Source organism: Haliaeetus leucocephalus, unplaced genomic scaffold (assembly GCF_000737465.1).
Source record: "Haliaeetus leucocephalus isolate CR32 unplaced genomic scaffold, Haliaeetus_leucocephalus-4.0 Scaffold802, whole genome shotgun sequence".
Lineage (NCBI taxonomy): Eukaryota > Metazoa > Chordata > Aves > Accipitriformes > Accipitridae > Haliaeetus > Haliaeetus leucocephalus.
The window spans coordinates 5,064,425-5,080,554 of NW_010973238.1; the positions used below are offsets into that span (position 1 = coordinate 5,064,425).

The 16,130-nt window shown below is 37.6% G+C and overlaps 1 protein-coding gene across 1 annotated transcript in view; it reads right to left on the reverse strand.

Annotated features, from left to right (window-relative positions):
• Positions 1 to 2,433: 2,433 nt before the first annotated feature.
• GLT1D1 (glycosyltransferase 1 domain containing 1) overlaps positions 2,434 to 16,130 on the reverse strand; it is a 55,837-nt gene continuing 42,140 nt past the window's right edge. Inside the window, exons 11-12 of the mRNA XM_010581743.1 lie at positions 9,130 to 9,228; positions 2,434 to 2,856 (exon numbers count right to left, since the gene is read on the reverse strand). Coding sequence (XP_010580045.1) covers positions 2,710 to 2,856; positions 9,130 to 9,228 — 246 coding nt within the window. The 3' untranslated portion in view covers positions 2,434 to 2,709. The remainder of the gene's footprint in view (positions 2,857 to 9,129; positions 9,229 to 16,130) is intronic.

The window sequence follows — 16,130 nt, forward strand, 5'->3', positions numbered from 1 at the left end:
ATTTGAGTGAAGTTGCTTGAAAGATAATTATACCTAAAATTGCTTGCATGGGTCTAATATTTTCTTTACAAGGACTTACAAGATTCATTGAATATTTATGGACCTGGAACATAAGACTGGATGAAATTTAAAACATAAATTCAATAGCAATTTATTATGATGAAATTCCCTAGCAGTTGTTGCCCCAACCTTTTAGCCTTAATAGACAGGCTTCATGTTGCAGAACACAAGCCCATGTGATAAATGATATCAAAGCTGAATGCCCTTGATTGATGAACGCTGCCTCGTTTGATGACTGTAAAACAGTCCTGAGGGCTGATCTCACCACTATTTTGGTTGTTTTCTTTTTTTTTTCCTTAATGCATATATTGCAGAAGGGTTGTTTGTGCTTCTGGTATGGTTATCACATGCAAATGAGCATGCTGTTTCCCAGATGCAGATTTCATATTTATAGATTAAATACAGCCTGAAAAATCATATGTTAATTACATTCTGAGGGTGTAGCAGAATTTCTCACTTGAACATGTTTTGTTTTGCTGGAAATAGCACAAATTCCAGATCAATGTATTTAGTTGCTTGAAGCTTGGTAATAAATATATCGTGCTTTAGAAAAAGCTTTCTAATCATTACTATTACTAATAATTTACTATTAGCTCAGTGCTTAGATTTCTATCCCACAATATTTATTCGTTTATTTGTTTTTAATAATCTGTATTTCTCAGAAGACAACCAATACTATAGGAAGGGGCGGTGGGGGAATGGCTAAGGATCAAAGGCAAATGAGCACGTTATCAGAGATACACTGGCAGAGGAGAGCTGGGAGAAGATGTTCTGAGAGGAACAGGACTCCCTGCAGTCCGCTCAGTTAGCTACAAATGGTCTTTTTTATTCTGTTGCCTATAAAGGTCCCATACCACATACGTCATGCTGAAAATCCATGTTGTAGGGGTTCCTCCTTTAGTATATAGTTTGCTGTGGCCAAAAGAGACACTGCAATCCCACGAGAGGCCTCACTACTCACAGGTAACGGAGATGTCCAAAGAAATATGGCTCCTCCTGAGACAGCAGGGAAAACCCAGCAGGCTGGTTCAGCTGCAGATTTAGAAACTGCTCAGTGGTAGATGTTGGCTGGTGGCTTTTAAACTGAGAACTAGCACGATGTACTTACACCCCAGCATGTCAAAGGGAAATATTTAGGAAATATTTAGGAAAAATGTGCTCAGAAGGGTGTGTAGCAATTCTTGGATTTCAAATCAGGCCAGTTTTGCCCTTGAGGATTGTGTTATCGAAGGCAATGCTGAGCAGAAGCCCATTAGGATAAAAGGGGGGGAAATTTTGGAGAAGTCAATACATGACATTCAAATTACTTTCTTGTTTACTGTCCCAACAGCTGCAAAACATCAAAAATAAAGAGGAATGCTTAAAATACACAGTGAACTTCATTATTACAAAGAAAAGTCTGACACAACAATAGAAAACATCTCACTGGTTCTCACTGGGGGCAGCCTATACAAAGCAGCCTATACAAAGCACATAGAGTTGGTAGTTAAAAATATGACCCTCTTTTTTTTCTGTAAATGTAAGAAGTCCTTTGATGACTTATTATGGATTCAAAGATAGGCCCATAATCACTGGGCTGGCAGGAACGATTAGTATGGACTTCAAGCACAGATAAGTCTCACTTTAAGATAGCCTGCTGCCATATACTACAATATATCCTGAAAGCCACAAACGAGAATGAACAGTACCAAAATACATAGTAAATTCAAAATATCTCCCCCCCCCCCTTCATCCCTTTTTACAGCTCTCATAAATCTTTTGGTAAATAAGTAAATCACAGAGGTACCAAAGAAACTGGCAAACTAAGAGGTAGTTTGTGTAACAAAGCGTCTCTGTCTGCAAGCACGTCTTGCTGCTGCGGGCAGCACTGAGCAGCTCTGGAATCTGAAGCCATGTACGGCTGTTGGGTGCTGTTCCAACCTTCCTGCTCTAGTCCCAGCACCCAAGAGAAAATGCAGGCATGGGACTGTTTGGTCATATCAGCTTATCTGAAAACAATTCAGGTACTTAGAGGGCAGTACAAGACATGCCCTATACTCCTCACTTTTCCCAAGCATCAACACTCTGCCTGCTTTTTGGCCCCCTGATCATTATGCAGTCAACAGATATGTTGATCTTTCAGTCTTAAGAAAGCTTTCATCTTAATGATTTTATACACTGTTTATGTAACTAATCTTGGCTTTATGGACGTATATGTGCATGTCACGTGTACCCAAATACATTCAGACTGGTATAACTGGAAAGAAAACTGCTACTGCAGTTTCATTAGGATGCAACACCATCAGAACATTTGATGTGAGCTCTATGTGGTGGAGTGCTTCACTGTGTACAAGAAATCACCCTCCCTTTGAGGCCTTACAACAACAAAAATTTTGTGTCTGCTCAAGGAGTATATTTCTCCTATGTGATCTTACAAAACGATACCAGCCTCTGATGAATTGGTACACTAGAGACAGTGTGCTGAATTAGATAAATGTGATAGTTTGAAGTAGCAGGCAACTCCTGTGATGTTGGTATGTTTGAATAGAATAATAATGCATGTCCTACTATCTCGTCTAAAAAGAAACCAAGAGGTACCCAAAGCTAATTACATATCCATCATTAAAGTGCTCTACATAGACTGCCGGGTATCAGCTGTAGTCTTGCAGTTCACTGGAGTCTTAGGACAAGAGTCTGATAGGCTTTTCTTTCACTTTCCCATGAATGATGTTTCTTCACGTAGTCTTTGGCCCTTGTTACAATTTCTCTTTCCATAATGGGGTCATTCATCAAACTCTTGGACAGCGCAACAAACTCCTAAAAAAGATAAAGAAAATAATAAATTAAAAGTTCCTTGAAGTTCTAATGATACTGAAATAGCTTGTACCCATATCTTGATTTTGGTAAAGCACTTCAACTGTGAGCCAATATATGAAGCTATTCAAAGTCATTTTTCAAGGTCAAGTACCATAGTTTTTTTATAAACAATGATCAATAAATAATTATTTTATATATTATTTTACACAGCCCACGAACTAAGACATTTAAAATCAAAGACAATCCAAAGAGCATTAAGACAAATATGAGCAACAAATTTAATGACACAAAAATTGTTTGCCTACCCACGTGTTAGAAAACCAGGCTGGTTATAAATTAAACAATTCACCTGCTCTCCTGCATGGAGGACAACTGGCATTAGATGTTTGATCTCAGCTCAGCTAAACTTATATCTCATTGCTACTGTGACATCTTTAGTTAATTTTATGGTAAGATTAAAAAACTCACTACATAAATATAGTCACAGAACAAAGATAAGAGCAGGCATGCAGCAACAAGCTCTTCCGAGTAGATGTATGTGGGCAGTTACAGATACAGCAGTGTTAGCTCAAGAAACTCTGCAAAAAAGCCACCTATGAATTTCCTTTAACTTTACTGGGCAAAATACTAGACCTCACAGATTACAACTATTCCTTTGCCTGCTCCTCTGCCACTCTAATTTAGTTTTAGGGAAGAGAAATTGTGAACTTCAAACGTGTGAAAGGAGATTTGATGTCTGAACTAATCTCTTCTGAGCAGCTGGTCTAATTTTCTATCAAGAGACAACTTCCAATACTTCAGCTTGATTACAAATGTGCTCAGATCTACGCAAAATAGTGTCTTGGTTCAGCTCAGAAAAGTAGATAGCTATTGTGTCACTGGAAAATTAAGATAACGCATTACTACACAATTGGTAGTGAAGATCAGTGCATTGGGACATGGGGAACAAAAAGGATGGGAGAAGCAGATCTATTATTTACACAGTCTGTCAGCTATGAAAGGAAAATCACAAATAAGACCAGAGTTCATATCAACACTAGGTTAACTAGCAAACTATACTTGAAAACCTAAGTACACAGTGTATCGAAATACATACGCAGGTATAAAATCTTTGGTTACCACAGAATCATGTTGCTGTTGTAATGCAAGGGATGCCTATGCATAATACATAACTATAACGTGACCCCTGGGAAACACTGATATGTGAAATCACATTGAACATGTTATAATCACTGCTTTGACTCTCACTGACAAGACAAACTATCAATATATGCATCACTGCCATGAAGTTTAAAGAGTCAGAGATGCACATCAGTTCTGTTGGAAAGGTCTGTAACTAGGTAATAGAAGAAGATGATTTTCATACATGCATATTAACAGTAACCTCTTATTTTACGTAACATCAGTACTGCTTGTAATCTTTGCTCTGTCCACACAGCACTGAAAGTGCGGCCTCTGGAAGAGCCACGAGGGCCACGTGCTTCATACCCGGCCTGCTCTCCGCCCACAACTACCTTGCATTCAGGTACGTGCTAACTGAAGTAGCGTATTGAGTCCCTTACTTGGAACCCACGCGGTCTGAAGAGGGTATTTTCGGACTGCTTGTGAGCCTGTCCCTAAAGAAGCTAGGTGAGGCTGGTCTAGACAGTACCCTGAGGCTGCATCTATCAGACACTGCAGATACAGAGCCAATGACTCCAACTTTAGAGACACGTTCTTTTCCTCCCTCCATATCTGCCAAGAGAACAGAACAGGGAAGGTGGGAAAGTCTTACATGACTTATGCTGCCTTCATCCAATTGCCTGTATAATCACAGTAATAAATACTGTTCACACTGAACTACATTCCAACTTTAATTTTATGCTCCTGTGGAGGATTTTATTTAAAGTAATGTTTAAAAATAATTTATGTAAATTACCTAAGAACAGAAGCAGCAATGTAACATTTCTTGACAGGTAGTCCTATTAGCATTCTTTTAAAATGTGGATATAGAGGACAAAAACTTGGAAACATGTAAATGATAGAAGAAATAAGATCCTTATTCACAGTTACAATACTTGATGCTGGGGATAATTTCAGGAAAATGCCAAACCAAGTCCAAAGCATAAAAGTTGAGAAACTGCAGGACAGAGAAAAAGCAAATGGAAAAATACCAGGAGACAGAGAATAAGGACTTCTCAGCTTTATCCTTACTTCTTCTGCTAATCAAATGTGACCACCTACAAGTCACTTGCAATCTCACTGGAAGCCAATGGAAAGATTCACTATGACTTATCTGGGTTTTGCCTCATACCCTTCAAGCAGCTGGCTTAGCTTGTTTTCAGTTTTGGATGCTCAGCTTTAGATAGCAATAACTTCATTTTCCAGGTGTCTCCCTTAACTACAGCTGACTTCCATTTCAGTTGTAGTTTTGTGGTAGGCCTGAAGCATGGGCTCCCACTTGCAGAATGCAGACATTCAGAACTCAGGGCTCTTTCAGAAAACGGAGCACTTAATTTTTCTTTTCTAGAAGCCTATGATACACAAACTACTTACGGTGTGGTAACATTTCTCTTTATCAGCTGTTATGCTGTATTTGTGCAAGTGATATTTGCACAAATATTTGTGCACTCTCATATTTTTTGTAGATGTGAAGTAAGCTTCACTTTTGGTGAAAGGGGCAAAATTCACAAATTACTTTCCAATTATCAAACATAAGGGTATGCACTTCAGCAGCCAAAATGAAGGAGGTAATAGGCATGCTAACTTAATACTTGGGGGACATCCATATTTCTAATAAGCCTTTGTTCACATACAGAAACGGGTATAATTACTATACATGTGACAGAAAAACACAGTGTAAAAGTTGAACCTCAGTAGTTAGCTACAACCCAGAAAAAAACAGGGGAGAAGATCATCTTATATACATCCAGAACTGATTTACATGTGCCCTTTTTATGGGTAGTACTTCACTTCAAACACAGGCATTTTTCAACAGCAACATCCATAATAGATTCTTCTCCTGGTAAATTGACCAATCATTTTTAAAGGAAATGCCAGCTTCTCTATACAGCACCTAAAAGAAATTCTGTGTAAGATTTTGCAGAGACACTGAAATACAGTTTATCTGGGAGATAAAGCTAGAAAATGAGTGCACTGAGTAAAAAGGATGAATATTCCTTCAATTACCACAAGAACTACACTGGTGCCGCAGCTCACACATAATGAAAATAAGATGCATGGTTAATATATTATTTATATAATGAAAGTAAGTCTCCAATTAAACCATTTCATATCAGCTTCAGCAGATAAAAGAACATGATTCTTAAACAACAGAGAATCACCCCAGGGAAGGCAAACGCCAGATGTAAATTCAGAATAGCGACAGATCTACCTAGTGGCAGGCAAAGCTCAGAAGTTAGCTGGCACATCTGTGTACTTCATAGGGCAATGGGCCAGTATTTCTAAGGGAGTACAAGCAGTGATTGCTGGCACTGCCAAAAATTACAAATTAGTCTATTCAGTGTGAAGGTGCAAAGGTCTAAAAACTTTGGCTATATTCTGGCTTGAAGCCCTGGTAGAAATGGCATTGACCCATGTTTGGCAGAGGAGACCAATGTACCTTGAATGTATTGCTGCCTGCACTCAGCTGAGCTGCGTTTCCCTCTTACCACTTCAAAAGTTGTCTCTGCTAACAGTAGTCTTTCCAGGTCCCGCTCTCTTCCAAACTCTGTTTATGCTTGGCCCCCCTCTTATTGGCTTTAAAGTTTATTTACCTCCTTCTGTTTATTTAGCTCCTTCTGTGAGCTTTTACAGATGCTGAATTTTGAAACTTAGGATGCTGAATAATTCTTTGTGTCTTCCCTTTTAACATGGTTTTGAGTTATTTACTGCCCAAAAGCCGCTGGCTATTCTTCTCTCTCACTTATTTTTTTTATTTCAGGTCCCATTAACTCAGTGTCAAATATTCCATAAACCTGCAAATTCAAGTAGTGGCAAGATCAAACCGTGACTTAAAAGTAATGCGCACAGATGATGTAGTATCAAGGACAAAACATTTCATTGCTTTCACTTTTGCATTCACTGTTTTCACCTGAGTGTTGTCTTCAGTGATTGGCAAGGCTTTCTCTACTTCCAGTCATGACGCCTCAGCCTATGTGCACATGGTAAGTGTTCTAACCTAATCGCATTTCTTTGATCTAATATAACTCTCAACCTCTGACAGAGTGTGTACAGTGGTTTAAAAACTGTATTTGTTATGGTTTGGGGAGATAAGGAACAAGAGAAAATGGTTGCTTTATCTTTAAAACCACAAGTGATGATGATTGGCATTCTGAGCTCATCTCTGCAAGAAGAAAGTTTTTCAACACCTCTGCAGTGGGATTAGAGTATCATCCTGTAAACAAGTATTTTCCTGACCCATGTGCAAACTTTGATAGTTTATACATTATTTCACACCAATGAAAATATAAAAGGGCTTTTATTAAATGAGATACAATTGCTGTTTTACAGAGAAACAGGGATATTGCTTTCCTTTCTAAGATAGGGTAACTGCACAGTGATTCCAGTACAAACATTACCTAGGAGTATGATAGCTAATATGGTAATGCAAGTTACCATCTACACTTAAAAGAAATTCCGTGGACTTCTGAAATAGAACAACAGCAAAAAAGCGGTCAACAAGCAGCACTAGAATAGGGGGGTTTCCAATCTTTGGCATAGCACATTGCAGAGAAGGGAGCTCAGACAGAAGGGGTTTATATAAACTAAGATTATAGCGTTCTAGACGTATTTACAGCCTGTGACTCTAGTTGTGATATAAAAGAAAGTCCTTAGCCATTTGTACAGTCACTGATGTCACTGGGACTACATCTGTGCTTAAAATTGCACTTTAAGTGAGGAAATATATAGCATATTTTTAATTAATCTTGAATTCTAAATAAACACTTGGAATGTAGGATGCTTGGAGATCACAGAAGAGGCTTCTTACAAGGATGTATGATGAAGCTAATTGGGTCTGGTATGAATAATGTGTTTGAATTCCAAGCCAAATGTAACTGGCATGTTGAGGGAAACAACAGAATGTATCAGAATTAATATCAGGAGAGCCATCAGCCTGTGTGTTCAACATGACCATATATCCTTGAAGTTTGAAGAAGCATATGGAAGTTAATGGGCTTTTTGCAGGGAAAACATATACAAATAATTTTAAAAATCGCTCCATATCTCACCCTCCACTAGCCTGGAAGTACCCCATTTCCAAAGGATATTGCAAGAAGAGGGAATTCTTCCACAACAAAATAAATTCCAGAAGTTAACAAAGAAATTTTTTTGTAGAAACCATTGGAAACATTGAATATTCCAGGAAAAAAAAGCCACCAAAGCCAAACCATGAGCTGCAAGAATTTTTCTATTAAAAAAGCCCTCCAAAACTGAGAGAATTCACCTTCCTTAAACACAACTTAATAAGATGCATTAATCACACACTCCACAAAGTAAGTAAATACGATACTTTTTCTACTTCGCAAAATTATCAAATGGACTGTTCTAGTAAGGTTTTTTTAATCTTGAGCTGGATAAAACCACTGAGGGAATGTGTGTCTGAAAGTCATCTTCCACAGCATATACGAATATGTAACAGCAAAGACAGAATGCAGGAAATATACTGAAATGAAAATTTCCAGCATTTAAATATGGGTAGTGTTCCCTCTCCCCACTCTTACTTATCTTCACAGAAACTCCATTCTAACACTTTACTTAATTTTAGTCATTAATTATTTTCTGACTGAGCAATACCTTGGACTTAATAATGCTTCATATTAACACTTACTGCTAGAAATTATAGATAACGTATTATCTAAAACTTCAGGCTCATGGTTCTCTTTCGGTTAGCTACTGCTTGTCTAATATGAGTTCAGTATTTCAGTTAGTACCTGGAGAGAAATACGACATAGGGATCGCATCTCTTCCAGGGTTTGCTTATGGAACCTTCAAAACTGAAGTGCAACAAGTTGATGAGAACCCAGCCCTGTTCAGATGGCAGGCTCTAAAGCAGCACAGGCTAGACAAACATTCAGCAAGGCTGACACCTAGTAAAAGTTTAGTGAACTGCAAAGTGAATGTGAGACAACAGCAGAGCTTCAAGAAAGGCAGTCTAACACCCAGGTTTTCAGGAGAATCTGAGAAAAACGGCCGAGAGGAAAAGCCAAGTTTCCAGACAGACACAAACATGTAATGGAAAATGAACCTGACCTTTGGAAGGGAAAGGTCTAAGGATTTCTTGGTTTTTTTTACCTGGGGATTTGAAAATAGCAGTCCTGTTTCCTTATGTTTTATTATTGCTGCATTCCCAGGAATGTTCCTTGCCAGCACTGGAATACATAAATCCATTGCCTAGAGGAATATAGAAAAAGGGAACAACAGTTTATTAGGATTCAGGAATCCTGAGATGTTAATGACGACAATTTTAAAATGAAAAGCAGAAACAACAAACCAGACTTCTTTCCCATCTCTCCAATTTTTAAGCTGAAATATACCATGTGATCTCCTATATGGAACTTTTCTGAAATATTTTGTTTATATTTTTGTTGGTCTTGTAACTTTGAACATATTATCAGAAGCAATCAATCCAGAAAGTCAATGGATAGCTGCTTCATCCTTTGTTCTTTTCCACCTCAAAGTATGCAGTTTGTTTCCCATTGGAAGCTCCTGACATATGGCAGGCTTGAAGAGGATAAAATTAAAGTTCAGATCAAAGGTTGTCACTGTAACTCCTACTGTTATTGTGCATAGATGAGAAGATTAGTTCATAGCACAAAAAGCCAGTTCTCCCCAACAAAGTATCTGTTCTTGTTCCATTAAAACACATTTTTCACAGATTTTCTGTAACATGTGCAGAGCTGGAGAAATGTGGGCAGTTCAACAACAGTGAAGGTGACCGTGGAAATCACTTGGCTCTTTCTCCTCAGCCCTGATTCCTATGGATCATATAGAACTCTGGAAGCAGTTTGACTTTTGACAGCATCTGTTACTATGGCCTGTCTTGGACCTTGAGTGTTCAAGGACTGCAGGGAAGATGCAGTGATGAAGCTTCTGACTGAACTATACCACGGAGAGGAGAAAAAAGGTTATGCTTTCAGAACACGTTAAGCTTTCAAAACATATTATCTACTAAGCTATTGGTATGGGACTTCTCAGAGACCAAGGAATACATCTGAAGAAGTAAGATTTGATTTGACATAAATTATAGGCTGGTTGCTTGATATATTTATTCATTCATTTGTATGTATACGTATGTGTGCATGTATGTATATACATAAAAAAAAGGAAAGGAAGTGTGGGGTCTCAACATGGTAGCATTTCAGGTTGCCTGCAGTATCAGGAGCAGAGATGCAACACAGCATCCGTTCAAAGCTAATAAACCATTTCAAGAGACCTAACGCCTGGCAACTTTAAAATATAGATAGCTTAGATTTTGAAGTAACTAGCGTGCAAACCCTGGCCACTCAACTCTGTCACTCATGCATATCCTGATCTGAAACTTTAATTACTATTGATGAATTAGGAAGTCTTGAGATGCACTGACTGTAAAACCAGAAAAACTCATATTGTGCAATTATCACAGTGTCAAACAAGAAAAAAAAAAATCACTCCCTCCAAATCTTCAATGTTTCATACTGATTCCCTGTCACTTCAGAGTGAATGCATTTTTAATTACTGTCATTACACTCCCGGATGGGGAGCAATTTTGCTTCAGTCTACATAGCAAGAAAACAAAACTCCAAGGAGAAAACTATGCTTTTTTATAGTTCGGACAAAACTGAAGGCAAAAATACCCTGGCTGATAACATACAGACCCAATTATGTTTTTAAGAGTGACGGACTGCTGTGACTTAACAACCTGTCTTAATAGTTAAAATATCCAAGAGAAACACTGTTTAAATCACCACTGCAGATGAACTTACTCTGGACATAGAACTTCTATAGTCTTTTTGGCACAAACATCTGCTTTGCAGCAGCTAGCTCTAAAAATAATAATAATCCTTAATGAAATAAGGAGTTCTACACTTTGTATCAGAAACTACGGGATCAGCTGGAGGTAATTCAGACAAATAGACTAATGAAGTGAACACAAACCAGAATATATAAGTGAGAAATATAAAAACTATAGACCAGATGTCTGAATTTATTTAAGTATCTAAAGTTGTTGAGATACAGCTTTTTTTAAAATAAAAAAAAGTCATTTTGGTGAGAGGAAATACAGTTTTGGTCATCCACAAATTTGTCATTTGCTCTGATGTCACTGTTAAACAAAAGAAATCTGTTTTCCAAAGGTAGATTTACAAAAACATTTGACGACAGTATCTACTTATCAGTACAGCAAAGTTTATAGAACTTCAAAGTTCACCCAGGAAATGAGAGATATCGGTGCCCCACTCTGCCTGACAGGTTTTGAATCTGCAGGTCGAGGAATTTGCTTTTGGCTCTAATTACCCAATTACAGACCTAACACGGGGTTCCCACAGAAGCATCAACATCTCCAAGAGAGACAGAATTTCTGATTCAGCTCTTTTTCGGCCCTTCCTATTGACAGGCTTAAACGCCCTTGTGTTCAGTCTGCTGGCTGTTGACCTCATTCAAACATGTTCAATGAACAGGGAATGAAGATATTTCACTTGAACTTCTGAACTGAAAATCAAGAGCTTGATAGTGGCAGTGAAGTGTGTCGGCATTCATTGTCACCTGCCTAAGACCCTCTCCTCACCTCTCTGTATTTCTCCTTTTAAAAAACAAAACCGTAAGAGTATTTATTTCAGGTTTGGCTACTTTCCAAACAAGTGATTGTCTATTCAAGGGAAAGAACACCATTAAAAAAAAAGACAGAAAGAAAGAATGAAAGAAGAAAACACACAAAACGCAGCACAACCACCCCAGGACTGATGGTTGGAAGTGCCACTATCCCCACAAATGGTTACCTGCAAGACAGAGGGGAGTTTGGATTCGAGCATGTCGGATGCAGTGGATAGTGGACACTGTGCTGTTGGGCTAACATCGATAGTCAACATCAAATCTGTGTGTGAGTGGCCTGTGGCAGTTCCGTGTTGGACTGTACCTAATGGTGTGGTTGCATAGGCTGGCACAGTATTGCTGCACCGCAGTTTAGACTGGATTGTAGCACGCATTTTAAAAAACAAAAATTGTCTCAACATATGCTCATTCACTTCTATTTCTGACTGCTACATAGTTGATGATGCATTGAAGTTGATCACTAAGTTTATATTTCATTTTCCGTAATTTCTGAACTCTAAAGGGAAAGACATTTGTTCCGTCTCATAGAGCTGAAGGGCAGTAGCTGCTACGTAAGAAAACTTTCGGGTCCCAAAACACATAGGTACCAATGAATTATAGCTACTGAAAGACAGAACAGATGGACAAATACATAAGGTGTGGGGCTGCCTTTATGCCAGCTAGCCTTAAACAAATGGATTGGGCTGTAAATAATTACTGCATGAAGTGGCTTAGAATTTAATTTAGATACTTAGTCTATTTTTAAGCAGTAAAAAGAATCATTTGCATTGTTGAAGATATGTATAATTTACTGACCTATGTTCCACAAATAATAGCATAAAATAACATTTTAGTCCATTGGCCATCTGTTTTGTTACATTATTCTGACTGCAAATGTGTTTTAATGCTATTTCAGAAGGATGCAGGGTGTAAATTTCAGCTTTGGAAGCATGTTACACAATAAGCATTTCTAACCAGCAGTATAAGGCTTATAGAGTAAATACAGGTTTTGTTTACTGTTTTGTCTTCTGGATTGTCCCTCGTTTTCTTCCTCCTAGCCTATGCACCTTTTTGTTGGCCCCTCTTCAATGTTGCTGCTCTACAACAACCCTTCATTTTTATTTTTTTATTTTTATAGTTTGCTGTGGCTTATATTCCCAGCTACTAGGCCTGTACTTCATATGTTGTCTAAGACTGGATTTTGCTTTATAACAGAATAGAGTCTGACCATCTTCCTTTTCTATGACAATTTTTTTTAATTGGCTTTTTCTTGGTAAAAGCGTAACAACCTAATGACTTTTACAACCATTGGAATACTCTTGAGAGCACAGAAAAAGTACTCCAATGAAATGGTGATGGAAAAAAACCTCTTTCTTACCAACTACATAGAGAACATATAAAATTTTCCAGTAGCAGTGCCTTTTTTCACCATCACATGCCCAGGAACATGCAGAACTCCTGAGCTTACTGATGAAGAGATTTATTTTAAACGCTTGCTATAATGCTTGTTTTCTCTTCTTCAGATACCAAACAGAAAACAGATCAGTTATCGCAAAATCTCTGCAATATCAGTACTAGATGACAAAGTAATTAGTTATGGCTTCTAGTTCTTTCATACCTTAAGGCAGGTTGAAATAGATATGATTATATATTTATCTCATTTATCTATTAAATATTTATCTCATACTAAAATACTGTTTACAGATTCATGACCTTGTTAAATTTTGAACTTGGAAGAGAATGAAAGTTGCATTTCCAAATTCAAGCAAGATGTTATCTCCAGCCTAGGACCAAAAGATTTTTATACATAGTTTTCTGCCTTATTAATTTAACAAGATCTTAACAGATGGCCCTTCGTAGTGCTGGCCATCTCAAGCAGGGACTTGACTTTATTAGATTGACGCTTCCTCTGAGAGAGAGATTTTTACAGTAGGATATTTTATAAGCATGTCATCAGATCCCACTGTACAACTGTCCACAGTTGTATGTCTAGTAAACAGACATACAATACCAAAATCCTTATAACTTTAGAAGAAGAATTCAAACAGGTCTGAGGTACTAAAAAGGGCAAGCTTCAGGTAGTTTCTCAAGCAATAACTAAAGACCTAATTCTGCTTGTAGAAAATCCTGACTCAGCTGGGACCGGAGCTGTTGTCTCACAACACCTGTGCCATGTCTGTTGGACTTTCCTTCCTATAATGCAAGATTTCAGTTTGCACCTGTAATTGGTAACTCATTTGCTTGTAACCAACATGCACCTGAACTAGCAATGTCAGGCATCTGAAAGCATGCCAGCTCTTTTATCCCTGTTACATGAGTTCCGTGATAAACTCCAAGTTCTGAGTTACCAGTTCAGAGATTAGGCTGTCCTTCCTCCACTATTCAACAACAAGGCAATATAGGACTGAGGCTGGTGGAAAGAAGTGTGTTACACCTATGGTTATAGATTTTCCAGGAGGAAATATTCTACTTCAGAATATGTGAAATTGCATTTTATCTTCAAGACATGATTATGCATGAACACAAAACAAACCTGACTATTAGGTTTGACATTATTCCACCAATGTAATAACAGAAGAAAGGAGAGCAGGGTCTTTTTGTCCTCTTTTTATGAAAAAGTTACTATGTACAAGGAAATACCCAACAGCCTACTATAGGTCATGTCTTGCAGTTAGAAGAGAGAATTTAGTTTTTCCACTATGGTCAATTGCCAGTCTATTTTAGCATGTTTAGCTGTTAAACTCAGATTAAGACTTAAAGGTAGATTAAACGTTGATTAACTTTTAGTTAAAGGTAGTGTCTTCAGTAGAATTAAATGTATCAATCATAAGACTAGCCTAGGACCTGATATGCACAGCTACATGTAAGATAAAAAAGTAATACTAACTCATCTTATATATATATATATATATATATAAAAATACATACATATATATAAATAAATTCAGCACGAAAAGTTAAAATGAATACTTCTTGATAATTCATCCTAATATATACTTTTTCCTGATGTAAGAAAAACATCAAAATGGAGGAAGCTAATGTTGCAAGTGCCTATAAAGACATGCTGCACAGAATGCTCTTTTGCCAGAATAGTCTTGTAATTCTTAGAGAAAGAAAAGAAATAGAACAGAAGAGTTGTTGGAGGGGGGGTGTCTTTTTTTTCTTTTTTTTTTTTTTGACGGGTCTGGGTATGAATTGGGAATATATTGCTTAGCATAACTGTGTAGGAAACTTAAAGGAAGAGCTTTCCAGTAGAGGTGGTATTTGACTATTTAATAGCCCTGACAGGATAATTGAATAGTTCAGCCACACAGAGAAGAGCTCAAATAAAAACCTTCCTTGTTGATTTAGTCTTATAGTTATCAGATTCAAAACTTCTCAGAATTGCAACTTCAAAAGAGGAGAGCAAAAATCAGTAATTCCTGCAGCAGGCTCAATATTCCCTCTGAAGTAAATTGGCATTATCTTTTTGCTTTAAGTTACCACATATTTGTTAAGACACTGAACTTAGAAGATTGCTCCCTCTCCTGATAAAAGCTAAGGAAAGTGCCTTTTAACTGCTCAAATCTGATGGGAAAATTTTGGGGAAAACTATACCAATTGTCCTGTCAGTCCTGAGTTTGCATACAGATTTGTATCAGGCCAGGCACACTTGCACTTTGGTTGCAGATGCTGTGTCTCCTAATAGTCTTTCTGGTTTGCTTTTCTCCCCCTTTCCCCCAGCCCCCTCTAACTTACTGACACTCTCAGGAAATAAATCAGATGGATTTTCGGTCAACTGTTATGTGAGTAGTCCTGAAGGGAACATGTAACTGGTGAGGAGGAAGTGACAGTTACTTAACTTTTACTTCTCTGAGGCACTGACTTAGTTGGGGCTGTGTAATGTGTTGGTACACTCCATTTCATCTCAACTACCAAACATACAAGATTTGTTTAGCCTGCCACGCTGGTAAGTTTAGAAATGTCACAGTCTGTAGTAATTGTTGTTTATAGAGTATTGTTGCTGTGAAACAGCATCTGCTTCCACCTCTGAGCATTGGCATTTTAGACAGGAAATACACATTTGCTATCTTACCACCATCTAACTTTCATAATTCTTACAATGCTTAGTTCTTACTTATGAGGGCTTTCAGATGTGCAGAAGAAAAGCACGCTGGAAATGCAACATGTGATTACTCATTAGAAACAAATAGGAGATTCATTAGTACAAATCATGTAATAGTTTCTATGAACTTCTGAGATCATCACAAACCAACATTCAGCAGTCACCAAAAAAAAATGGAATAGTAAACGGCATCTGCCCAAAGAACTTCCACTTTAAGTACATTTAATTTTTTTCCTAGAAAGCATTTGATACTAAGCAGTGCCCTACTTTGACACGTATGAAATAAACCTGGTTATTAATTTTCAATATGGATGGCAAAAAAATTAACAGAGCATGTCATTCATTCATTAATCATTTCAGAATTAAATAACCAAATAGAGCTCTTGGATTGCTTTTTGAAAGG